A 13,486-nucleotide genomic window follows, 5' to 3' on the forward strand; every position below is an offset into this window, starting at 1 on the left:
ATCATCTCTGCGCCTCCAAGGTAACCATCAGAACAGAGTTGAATTCTGGTGCCATGTTCCATGCAGACAGTGCCTCTTTAACCAGGCTGAGCCTCAGTTTCCCCAACTATTAGGAAAAGGGCTACTCTAGATCCACTTGTGTTAGTTCTCTCAGCCCCCATTTTCCAGCTTTATGCATCTCTTTCTCTCTTCATCTCTCACTTAAATGCAGACTGTTTATTTATACATTTGCCTTTCTAGTTCTCTAAAAAATGCTGTATGTGCTTCCTTGAAATTAGATTTGGATAGCGTCTGCCCTGTAAGTAAATAATAGCACAGAAACTGTAAGCTCTATAATTTAACTAGGGTACATGACCCTGATAATGTGACAGTCCCTAATGCACAAAACACCCCATCCCTGGGACCAGAGCTGCCCACTCCGCTGGGGAACGCTTGTGCTGAATCATCCACGTCCTGCCCCTCGAATGCCCAGGGCAGACGGCAGCTCTGCTGCACGGCACCTGCCCTCCACAACGCTTGCTGCTTTCACCTTCCTCTGAGCTTGGTTTAATGTCTACTGATCAAGACGAAGATTCATTTTAGAGCTATTTTCAGAACAAGTATGAAGATATCCTTACGGATATATTAGCTCCATTACTTTAATCCAATACATAAATCTCTCACTCTGCAATAAATTCAGCACATAAAACAGCAAGCAGTCTCTCAGATGGGCCTACTTGGATGAAAAATAACACAGAAATATACAAATGACCAGGGTATATGGCAGAATTTGGAACAAGGCAGGTCTCTGGGGCTTTATCTACAATGATTTAGTTATGGAAAATACTAAATACTTTTTGTGTGTTGTTCCAGAAAATTTGAACATGTAGCAAGCCTGGATCACAGCTGAGTTCCGGGCCTCCATAGTCAACTGGTCATCTCCAACTCGGCATCTTAAAGGCCTCAAACTCAGCATGTCTCCATCGGAACTCATCACCGGCCCTCCTGTTCCTGCATGTTTTAACTCAGTTTAAAAAGGTCGTTATCCACCCAGTTACCCACCCAGAAACCTGGTGGTTATTTTAGAATCCTATCTCCCCTCAACCATCTCCCCACTCCTTCCAAATCCTTAAGTCCTAGAGATTCCATTTGGTGCACACACTCATATTTGTCTCTCTTATCCCAACCCAAGCTCCTATGCAGATGTGCTGCTTCCCAGACTATCCCAGTTCCCTCCTAACTGCTCCCCTGTGCTGAGTCTTGACCCCTGCAATCCATCGTCCTATGTTCTGCCACAGTAATCTTTATGAAAGAATTCTGATCGCATTACCCATCTCCTTAAAACCTTTCGCTGGCTCCCTACTGTCTACAGAATGACAGTTAGGGCCCAAAGTGGGGCATACAAGCCCCGCAGTCTGATCTCTCCAACCTCAGGTCTCCCATGCCTCACCCTGAACCCCCTGCTCCAGTCTGGTGAGCTACCTGGAGTTCCCGGCACACCAACTGCCTCCCATCTCCTTATCTGCACTGTTCCTTCTGGCGGAATGTCCCTCTGCCTTTCCACCCCCAGCAAAATATTAAAGCCTCTCATTTTCTGGGCCTGCCTCAAAACCCTTCCTCAATCCCCACCCCAAAGAAAAAGCTGGGCAGCCCTGCCCCAGAGCCCCTAATCAAACTTCGCTCACAGCATCTACGCCATCACACTTCCTGACTAACAGCCATGAGCTGCTGGAGGACAAGAATTGTATCTTACCTTTTAACCTCTGTGCCTAGCAAGGCTGCTGATGCACAGGAATTTAATAAATATTGGTTAAATGAATGAAGGTTCCAATGAAGGCATTCTAACAGTGGTTCCCAAACCATTTCTTTACACCTCATATCCTTTGCTTTTGGCTACTTATGATGTGCAATTACCTCTTATTCCACTTCTAAGTTATTTGTAAAAGGACCAAAAAAAAAAAAAATCAGTCCTGGAGATATAACACCTTCTTATCTCATTTCTTTGTTCTGTATTCCTAAAAGAAGGGGTCATGTTTCAAGATATTTCAAAAGCTGACAGTGTGAAACTATGGAAATGAGTTATTCACAGTCCCTGGCCTCGCTGTTTAAACCCCTCTCCCTGGCAGAGATGACTATTTGAGGGAGACACGGGGCAGAGACACTAACTAAAGCAGAATGACTAGCATAACCAGCACAATGCCTGAAGTCTACCTCCACGTCCCCTGCCCGTGCAGATGAAAAATCACACTGGCTTCCCTGGATTTGTGGCTCCTCAGCCAGGGAAGGAGTCATATAAAAATAAGGGCAGCATCTCGGTTCAGCAGTGGGCAGTCCCTGTGCCCAAAGCAGAGCCTCTGGAAGGCTCTGGGCCCACATCTAGAATTCCACCTAAAATGGCAAATATCTGCAACGGGGCAGCAACCTAATACCTAGCAAACACCCTCTTCTCCAAGTGTTGATCTCATACTGGAAAATTTAAATAAATGCTTCATTAACATAGCGTTTTCCTGCTTGATGCTAATGTAATTTGTTTCCCCCAATTTTCTTCCACAGAATCATCTCACGCAATCCTCAGACAATCTGAAACTCTTTGCATCTCAAGTAGACAACCCAGGAAAGCTAGAAACCATCTACACAACCAAACAAATAAGTGAAACCCTACACTACAGAGCTGTTCAGCCCCATGTGTTTGGGAACACACATCGCACACAATGCGGATCAGGATGGACTCTCCCTCCCGACCACCTTGGTGGTGCCGGGCTTGTAACGACGGCAGCAAAGCAGCGTGCACGGGGCACTGCTGGTCCCTGAGACAGAAGTGGGGGGTGGCTGGGTTACTCGGGAAGAATGTATGGGCGTGACATTTTGTTTTAAGGCCCTACAAGGCTTGTTCCCATTCCATTTTGCTTATCTGGACAGGATTCTTGCTCTAAGTTCGTTCCAAATCCCAAAAATTTCAAGGATATTTCTAACATCTTTTATTAATAGAAGTTCTTAAAAATTTCACAGCACAATACTCAGATACAACTCCAAACAGGGAAAAGCAGGTACCATATAAGGGTTTGTTCCCCCAAACCCTATGAGACACAGGGAAGGGCGTGACCCCAATGGACACCACAGTAATGGGAGGTCATCGTCGGGGGGGGTGGCCAGACACATTGGAATGGTCCTGTGTGTGCCATTATACTAAGGCTGAGATTTGGATTCGGTTCTATTCCACATGGGGAACAAAAATAAAAGTCAGTGAAGAGGTAAAGCACTTACACGCACACACACAGTGAACTCTATGGGACTTTCTGGGTGCCACGTGCATGGCAGATGAAAGACCAGTCAGTGTGGAAATAACACTGGTGGGGTTGGCATTCCAGGCTCTGTAAGGCATTGAACAAGTGACTCTGTTCTCTGAGCTTCATCTCCTCATTATAAAATAAAGCAACAAAGGTAATAATGATACCAGTAGCAGTGCTGATGGCAGCCACCCTTTAGTGAGCACTTACTATGTAGCAGGAGCTGTTGAAAGTGCTTTGCAAACACTGGTAGAGCACTATCTCCTTAATCCTGAGACCACATGTAGAGATATGATTAACTTCATTTGACAGAGGAGGCTCAGAGCTCAGTACCTGGCCCAAGGTCACCTGCTAGAATGAGTGTCAGGGTCTTAGTTCAAAACCAAGTCTATTTGAGGGCTGTGACATTAGGAAAAAAATAATAATAACTACCTCAAACCACTGCTGCAAACATTATAAGACATGGACGCATAGTTGAGAATTGCTCTGAACGCACTCCATGAGCACCAGCCATCATTAACAGAGCCCACCCTCTCCTGCTGGCTGGTGTTCTGATCGCCCTCTTTGAACTCTGGGAGGCCAGCACCCACGGCCTCCTCCCTCCCATGGATTAGGGACCACAGATAACCCCAGGGCTGTCAGGGAAGAAGGCGGTGCCTCCTGGCACTTACTTTCTGAGCACGGCTATTTCATTCTCTATGCTGCTTTCTTTGCCCTTCAGCGCCTTCTTGGGAATGCACTTCACCGCAAAGAGCTTTCCAGTTGCCTTCTCTTCGGCTAAGACCACTTCAGAAAATGCCCCGCTGTGAAGAGAGAGAGAGAAAAAGAGCGGTTTAGGTTCAGGAGTGTGGGGCTCCACAACGGCCCCTCTAATCCCACTCCCAAAGTTTGAGCGATAATGGCAACACCAGTACCTCAGCATTACTGGTACTTTATTATCCGGCATCACTCCCGACCAAACTTCTTTAAGTAAACGAGCACACACTCGGACATGTGCCCTCATGCAGAGGGGCACGCGGATGTCCGCGGGGGTTGGCTGCCTCCCTGTGCCACCTGCCCCCCTGTAGGACAATACTTTGCAGTCACTTGGGAACAAGCAGAGAAGCTCCCAGCAAGGTTCCTACAAGACAGACTGTGCACATTTGAGCCGTCTGCACCCCCACTCCAAGTGGACCAGAACTCACACTAAAATGACTAGATCCCTCACAGGCCTTTTCACCCCAAGAAAATTTAAGAGCACTTCTCAAACACTTAATTAGTTCTCGCAGCTACGTAAGGATGTAACTAAAATGTGAATCGGCGCAACCCGTGGCATTGACATGGGGCTAACTAACTGGCGGGGAGGGGCAGGCAAGTCTTCAATAACGGGGCTCGCTTCTTCATTAAACAAAACAAACAAACAAACACAGAGATGAAGTGCTGACTGGGAGAGACTCTCCTGCCTGGAAACAGAAATTTATCTCTGCAAGGGCAGGGCAACAAGCTGACAATGTAACCAGGACTCGAGGCTGGACAGCCCATTTCTCCGAAGAGGCCCCAGTGGTCAGTGAGCCCTGGAGCCAGGGCCTTAGTGGCCATCTTTGCCCCACCCCCACCTCCCCGCCACCACATCCTGTATTTGCCAGCAGGCAGAGCCTGGGAGCCACACTCGGGTTGGGGGCAACACACCCTCAATGACTTTGAAACAAAAGCAGACTCCTCCATTGTCCACTCCAGATCTCAGCGACTTGGATCTGCGCACATGGGCCCATGAAAACTGCAAGCCGCTGAGTCATTCTGCCCCATACTTTCTCTTCTATCCTCAGAGAGACACTAAACGTGGCTTCCACACAGTTACAATGAGAGACAGCCCCTCCTGCATCGAAAGAAACCACTGGAAAGACCAATGTCCTCCCAATACCAATGCCTCAGGGGCTTTTGTTCTTTAGCCAACATCACAAAGATGCCAAAGCTAGGACAATGTACTTTTCCCTCCCTCTCCTTTCCCATTTGAAGGGATATGCATCTGTCATGGACCAAAGGAAGACAAATAGATATTTTTTAAATCCTTTCCAGTGAGAGGAATTCACTCCATTCAGTACCATTAACTGCATGTTTGGAACAGCATTCCTACCGGAACACAGACTCCCGTGAGAGAAGTCCGTCTGTCTTCAAGGTCTGGATCTAATTACATAAAACTGAGCGGCAGAGGATGGGCATTGCACAAGAGAACAAAATGGAAAATGCCAGAACTAAGACGTTCTGCCCAAAGTCACAAATTACCAGCCAAGCAGGATTCTCCCCTCACAGTTCCTCACACCTCACATGGAACCCACCAGGAGAGCGATTATGAAATATCAATACATGAAAACCCACAACAGATTTATCAGAGTGATGTACGGAATAGGACATTCCCAGTAACACTTGGTTACTGCCGACGGCTTTTGCTCAAAAAGACCAATTCACTCAATGTCAGGGAGTCCCCCAACCCGGGAGCTGTCCCTCCCCTTGGCTTCTGTCTCAGGGACAGACCCAGATGGATTCATCTCAAAATCAGGGAGGGTTCTCACAGGGAAGCAACTGCCGATGACTACAGACGTGCTCCCTCTCGCTCCGGGAGGTGGGACCACCACGACGTCAGAGAGATCAGTGAGGAGAGACCACGATTCCAACACCATGGCTGAGGACCCCGTGCATTCATTTTCAGGTCCCCTGTTTGCCCCTCAGGCCCCTGACGCTGACGTCATCACGGTGATTTCTCTCCTGAGTCTGCTGGGTTTACTACGCCCATTTTCCAGAAGGTGGAGAAGCCCTTTGGCAGTGGCAGCCGAGCTGCCAGAGCATGGACGCACAACTGCTGGCAGACCCCTTCTGCACCCGCCCACGCTCCTGCCTCCCGGGATCAATATGAAAGTAACTGACCATGGCCAGTGCAGAGATGTCCCGTGCTTAGCTGTAGCTATCAGGAGCCCATAAGGGAAAAGTGCTTCCTTGTTGTGTGGGTCATTCTCCCCCGAGTGGGAAGTGAGGTTTCTATGTGAATCTACCCTCTGACCGTGACATACTAGACAGGGGACTAGAGGTCACCACCAGATCCGGTGCCACTGGCTGCCACAGGAAGCTGAGGTCAAGCTAAGACAGTCCTGGTTCAAGTCCCTGACTTTAGGAGGGATGGACTGTCTGTGACCCCGAGGTGAGGACAAGACAATGAGCATAGGTCCATAAAGGCTTCATGAGCTAAGCATCTGGGGGCTTGACAGTGAGGCACCTGGGAAAGGGCCCAGGGCGGGCCCCCAAGGGCTAAAGGTGCCCCTCGTGACTCCAGGAGTCTCCACAACAGTTACTGAGTACACTCACAAAGGCTATAAAAGTTATAAAGTCCCACCATCTCAGACTGAAAGTCAACCTGCAATTCTACTTTGGGATACAACCCAACAAAACTGAAAGCAGGAACTCAACACAGATATATCTATGCCCACATTCCTATCGGCACATTCACCATAGCCGAAAGGTGGAAACAACCCAAATACCCAGTAATGGATGAAAAGACAGATGCATGTATAGACACACCATGGAATATTCAGCCATAAGTGGAATTCTGATATAGGGTTACATCATCAATGAACCCTGAAGACCTTATACTAAGTGAAATAGGCTGGAATCAAACAGTGTATAATCCCAAGTATATGAGGTACTTAGGGAAGCCAAATTCACAGAAAGAAGAATGGTGGTTACCAGGGGCTGGGGAAGGGGAGTTAGTGTTTACTGGGTACGGAGTCTCCTTGGGAAGATACACAATTTTGGAAAAGGATGGTGAGGATGGCTTCACAACAATGTGAATGTACTCAGTGCCACTGAACTGCACATTCAAAAGTGGCCAAAATGGTACATTTTATGTTAGATATACATATATTATCACAATAAAAAAGAAAAATAAATAAAAAGTCTGCCTGGCTCTACTAAATGGCATTACCTGAGGATAGACACACTGGAAAAATCTGATAAACCTTTTATTCATTACTTCCCTAAAGGAGAAAGAAATTCTATGAATAATTCTAGGGAGGCAGACATTATGTACCACTCAATACTGACAAACTGCTTTGGCCTATATAAACTAACTTGATTCAACCACCTCAGGAAGTGTAAGGAAGTTCCCATCCGCTCCATTTCACAGATGAAGACACTGAGGCTCAGTCACACGGGTAGTGACGGACAGAAACGAGTATTTAGGTCTCACAACCCTCCGAGGTCTTTTCAAAGCACTGAGCTGGACTGACACACACTGCTGGCTGGGGGCCTGCCTCACAAGCCTGGAAGGTGCCAGAGATGGAGGGTCGGGCTGCGTTTGGGGAGCTGCCACCTCCCTGAGTGGGCAAACCCACCTGCTTCCTCATTTAGCCAAACGATGTTCCTTTACCTTCTTCAAGCTTTCCAAAGACAAAGCTCTCTGGTCTTCTTAAGGGGTATAAGATTAGCATAAATTGTTATTGTTCTTGCAATAAATAGAAATCACTTGAAGAAGCTTCCCTGTTCCAGGAAAGCTAATTAAAAACATCAGAAACAGAAACTCATGAATGAAGAGTTTGGGCACTTTCAGTGTAATTACACAACAAAATGGTGTGTGCGTCCACACGTCTCTCGGGGAGGTAGGCTGCAAGGAGGCTGGTGGCAGGAAGACATGCAAGAAAAATTGCACGAGAGCCCATAAAACTTTCAGACAACCCCCCCTCAAAAAACCACAAATTCCCTAGGAACATAAACTGGGACAGAGAATTACAAAGTTTTAAAGTACAAAGAGGTCAAAGCAAGTTTCACTCTATCATCTGTGGAGTACAAGCAGTGTGTATTTAAAGTGGAACGCTAGAGCCTTCCAGCCAGACTGAATCGCACTTGTATCTTGAAATGGCAGCCTGGGGGTGGCCAGCTCCCACCTGGCGCCCAGGCCTCCTGCTCTCTGCAGTCTGACTTCCCCCTCCCCACCGCTTGACTGGAATCAGGAGACCTGGGCCTCTAGTGGTGGGGCCTCCCAACTACTCACTCCAGTGGCTTCTTCTTGCGCTCATCCTATCGGTCTTTGGGTGGCCTGTGAGGGTCTTGGCCTCCTTTGTAAAACTCTCTCTTCTTCTGGGTTCTATGGCATAGTTCTCACCTTCCACCATTGTCTCTCCATCTTCACCTGCTCCTCTTCCTCCTGTCAAACGTCAATGATCTCCAAGGTTGCACGCTCTACCCTCTGTTCATCCTACTCTATATTCTCCACCTGGAAAATCTGCTGCTTCCAGTTTCCACCTATCTCCTCAAGGCCCCTTAACCTTTATTGAAATTTTAATCTCTCTCATGTACAAATCTCATCTTTCCAACTGCCTACTGGGTCTTTCTAGATAAATCTCCTGACTAGCCTCTCAAGAGCACCATAACCAAAACAAAAGAAAAACAGTGGCTTCATCTCAAAAATTCTGTCTCCCCTATTCTCTCTCATTTCTACTGATCCAGTAAACGCAGCCTAGCACCCTATTTCAGTCCTCTCTCCCATTTCCATCATCAAGTATATTCAGGTCTTCTGTTAAAGACTCTCAAATGCCTGTATGTTCCATCCTTATACCACTGTTCTGGTTGTGCTTCCAGTTATTTCACTCTGGGCTACTTCCACGGCTCTCTTCTGGCTCCTCTGCCCCCAGCAAGCCCACCTCTCACCTGCTGTCTCCGACCTGTGACTGCAAAGATCTGATTATGTTACCACCCAACTTAAAACTTTGAGGTTTCACATCTACAGGGGATAAAGTTTTAACTCCTTTGCAAGTTACCCATGGCAATCAAAGTTCTTCCCAAATGGACCCCACACTTGTGAGCTCATCTACCACTGGGGCCACCTTCCCCAACACGAACACCCCACCGCACCATACACACATCTCCTCCACCCGACCACATCAGTCAACTGGCAGTTCCTAAACACTCCCATGCCCTTTTGTACCATTGGCCTTCATTCAAGTCCTGCCTACCTCCTCCTTCCTGGAACACTATTCCCATTTCTTTCTGTTTGGAAAAATGCCATTTATATTTTAAAGGGCTCAGCTGGTATATTTTCTTCTCTTTGAAGGCTTGTTCAACCACTTCCCAACCAGAGAGCATGAGGCCCTTATTCTGAGTCCCACACACTTGGCTTACACCTACGTGAACCCACATACGCATTCCATCGTGGTCCTTTCTGAGCCTGCCTGCGTGAGAGTCGGAGCCCTAAATCATTGCTTCCTGTGTCTCCACACCTACTGATACTTGCACCACCTGCTACCCAAGGCAGATCTAACGATCACCATTATTTGGGGCTCTCCTCTGACTCTCCACCTCGCTTTCCATATCCCCCTGTGTTGCAGACCCGCAAAGGAAATGATACACAGTGCTCCCCTCTTACCCATGGCTTCGCTTTCTGCAGTTTCGGTAACCCACTGTCCACTGGTCTTGACTGGTAAAAATGTTAAATTTGTGAATTTATGATATGACATTTCTCCTCATAAACCTTCATCTTTGTTAAGTGAGTAAAATTTGTTGGGAAAGAGGAGAGGTCAGATTTTTATGTAGACTTTAGAAAACACATAATCATGAGAAAAATAAAATTCTGGTGTTTTGAAAATTGCATCTTTCAAGTTGTGACATAATCTTTGATTTCTAAAGAAAAATATTATTCCATTTAAAATAAAAACACCCACCAAGTTTCCATCCAAATTAAATCTATGACAAATTACTGAAAAGGTCAAACAAAAAGCTATTCTTGAAATGCTAAATACATATTTTTGGCTCCCAAAGATAAGCTGTACAAATAATAAAAGTTGAATCCTTCCCCTTTTTCTTCCACATTTCCAAGAAAATCAAATCATCACCTGGAGGCAGCTTACACTGAGGCAGCTTCCTCTAGGTACCCAGGAAGAAATAAATGATCTTTTTTTTTTAAAGAACTTTTTTTGTTAAAGATTTTATTTACTTTTTAGAAGGGGGGAGGGAGAAAGAGAGGTACAGAAACATTGATGTACGGGAGAAACATCCATTAGTTACCTCTCACACACCCTCTACTGGGAGCCTGGCCGCCTGCAACCCAGGGATGTGCCCTGACCAGGAATCAAACCTGCAGCCTTTCAGTTTGGGGAACAATGCCCAGCCCAATGAGCCACACCAGTCAGGACAAAATAAACAATCTTTAGAGAGCTGAATTTTCAAGATTCAAGGAAAATGGTCATATTTTCTATACTGACTAAAGAATTCTAGATAGCTGCTTTTTACTTTAACTTTATAAATTATGGTTGTAAAAAGAAAAAGGCTGTTTTGTTTTGTTCTATCTAGGTGGTCTGAAGAATGGAATCCTGGCACGGCAGTGACAGACCCTCCATGGCACAGAGCCCACCCTGGGGGTAGAACCCAGTCCTCCAGGAGTGAAACAACGCAGCTCCAACTGACCAATGGGAGGCAAAGAAAAGAAGTGGGAACATGCTCTGGGAATTCCTTATACTCCCAAGTTCCTTGAGCAAGCAGCACAAAAGCCATGTGCCCTGAGAACACCTTGGCTAAAAACAGACATTTAAGGGCTTTGGAACTAAAGATAGACATTTACCTTCTAGTTGTTAAAAAATCCTAGAGCTATTCTGAGTACCTTACCTCCAGATCCGCTGCATATATTGAGATCAAAACTCAGAGCTATGCCAAGCCCAAAGATGTGCTAGCTAACCACCTGCTCACTACCAATTATTATCACAAAAAAGCAAAAACAAGGATCTGTGGATTCTGCTTTCCCAGTTTCTAATGATCTTTAACCTGAAGCTAAGAAAAATATCAGATAGCATCTAAAATTAGTGGTACATGGGCTGGTGCCTCTAAGTGCACATAATTCAAAAGCAAATTATTTTCTTATAAAAGAGAAATTCAATCACAGACACACAAACATTTAGCCTCTAACAACCTACTGTGATGCGCACATTTTAGGTGCTCCACAAATGTCCATCCAATTTCACTGAAAAAAAGATACCCCTAATTTTCAACAAGAATCAGGAATTCCAGAGTTGTCTTTTTGATTCATGATAGTAACTGATCGCTCAGAAAATTATATCCATCCCAAATTAGACCAAGAAATAATCAGATGGTGCTGAAACGATCTGCCCTATTAGCTTGGAGTCAGCTATTACTGGATCATTGCCTTTTTGAGCTTTTTAGTCATTCTACATACAAATCAGATTGATCGTGTTATTAACTTTAATAATGACATTGCCTCTAGCGGATCACCATTACTGTGCTGGGCAACCGGGCCAACACATTACTCCCAGTTCTTGGACCATAAATTAAAATGTTCTTTTCCACTAAGCATACTATTTTCCCCAGTGTCACACCAGGACAATATTAAAGGCCTGGTTGGGGAAAAAAACCTGAATTAAAAAACAAAGTTGGTGATATTTGGTTTTAGATAATAAAGAAATGAACAGGTGCCTTTGAGACCTATTGTTCCAGAGAGGAATCAGTCCCTAAAATAGGAGAGTCTGTCTGCTAACCCAGGCAACAGTCTCACTGACCCCACAGAATGCAAACGGGTAACAACCACGGGTGTGAAGCCGAATGGTCTCGATGTCTAAGCAACTCTCCGGGCAGAAATTAGGCAATTCTAGAAGCGACATCAACTCCTTCTGGTGGGATCTTCAGTTTAACACCTTCGCTAATTGACATGCCACTAATGGCATCCTGTAGTGCTCATTTAGCTCACCGTAAAAGAGAGCCACGCCTAATCTGAAAAATAATGTTCTGCCAAGCAAACAAGCAAAAACAATTTTGCTTTCCCATGTTTCAAGAACAAATATGTGTGCATGGAAATTGGTATCCTATCTAAATATAACTTCTAATCATTACCGCGCATCTTCTAAAACCCTCTACTTGACAATTATACAGTAAGCAGTATGTTCAGTTAAAGTATTAAAATTTCATTTCTTAAAAATAACTTTTAACTCAGGCTTTTATTAATTTGGACCCATGCTTCACCCTCCAGTTCAAATGAGAGACACATCCTTAAGTTATGCATTGGAATAGGGAGAGTCCTACTAAAAATATCTATTTTGTTTTCACTCAAAAAATTCCATCTTTCTCTTCAACTGGTAAATTCCACAATGACTAGCAACCTTGTATAAAAGATTCAAAAATCATGATGGGGTGTTTTTAAATATTCACACACTCAGCCTGACTTTCTGCCCAGATCAACTCTCATTCCACATACATCCCTATGTCTGAAACCGCTGGAGCAGGTTTGGGAGTGACAACGCTTGTCACAGGGGAAGGCTTCAAAACACCAGCCCCGTCACTGCATGTGGCATCTTTGGTTTCTTAAGATTTTTCTGTGGTGCTGAATCATTCCTGTTAATTGCTTCAATGATCCAAACACGGAAGGCAAATAAATTCCAAGTGAACGCATACTGCCACCTTCTAAAGAACGGGCTTCGTTTAATAGCACAACATTTTCCCCTTCACTTCTCTAACAAGGTCCCATATTTTACCTCTGCTCTTCTCCAGTCACTTGTACAAGGCTGATCTGACACCCAAGCGTCAGTCATTTTTTCTTAGCACACCAAGAGGAAGCATTAATAAAAGCCTGGTTTGGGGAGGTGGTGGCAGGATAAAAGATTCAGTTCTCTTGGGGTTACAGTCTCCTTGTCGCCACAACTAAAAGGCTAATAACACTAAAGGACACATAAAGTGTCTGCGTGGGTTGTATATGCATCTGTGCAAGGGTACAGTTGACCTGGATGACCAGGGTAGTGACTTGAATGAAACCGGAACTCCCCGTGGGTTCTCCAGCTGTCTTCAACTGTGCACACCTCCCAGTGGTACTTCTCACAGATCTTCCGTTTGACAAGGATTCTCCCCGCATGGGCGGCTCTCTAGGATGACCCTCCCCTTCCTCACTCCCATCCCTTACAGCAGGGATCCAGACCTATCAGAACCTCGTGTCCCTTTCTCCTGTGACTGCTATGAAGGTCCATTGTCCTCCTAACACCAAATACACAGAGTTTGGAGGGGCTGGAGGACATCTTTGCCACGTGGTGAATAAACCCATCATTGTGAAGCTGGGTGGATATCTATGATGAATCCCAGCTGGCTACCCTTCACGTGGCCAAGCCCACTTGCTGGGAGCCTCTGAAAGGCCCTGATTTTAAGCACTCTTTTAAGCTTATTCTAACTCTTGTTCAGGGCAAGTATATCAACAGGTACCTTGAAAG

At 45.6% G+C, this 13,486-nt stretch overlaps 1 protein-coding gene across 5 annotated transcripts in view; it reads right to left on the minus strand.

The window, feature by feature from the left end:
• Nucleotides 1-13,486, minus strand: part of CAMK1D (calcium/calmodulin dependent protein kinase ID) — a 456,788-nt gene that overhangs the window by 252,440 nt on the left and 190,862 nt on the right. For 3 of the 5 annotated variants that reach the window (XM_053922113.2, XM_045186220.2, XM_024580282.3), the window contains exon 2: nt 3,938-4,069. Coding sequence is in view for 2 of the 5 variants with exons in the window: in XM_045186220.2 (XP_045042155.2) it covers nt 3,938-4,069 (132 nt within the window). In the remaining 3 variants the exon portion in view is untranslated. Of the gene's footprint in view, nt 1-3,937; nt 4,070-8,283; nt 8,303-8,394; nt 8,413-13,486 lie in introns of those variants that run through there. The other 2 variants (XM_053922114.2, XM_053922115.1) reach the window with 2 other exon arrangements.

Source organism: Desmodus rotundus, chromosome 4 (assembly GCF_022682495.2).
Source record: "Desmodus rotundus isolate HL8 chromosome 4, HLdesRot8A.1, whole genome shotgun sequence".
Classification (NCBI taxonomy): Eukaryota; Metazoa; Chordata; class Mammalia; order Chiroptera; family Phyllostomidae; genus Desmodus; species Desmodus rotundus.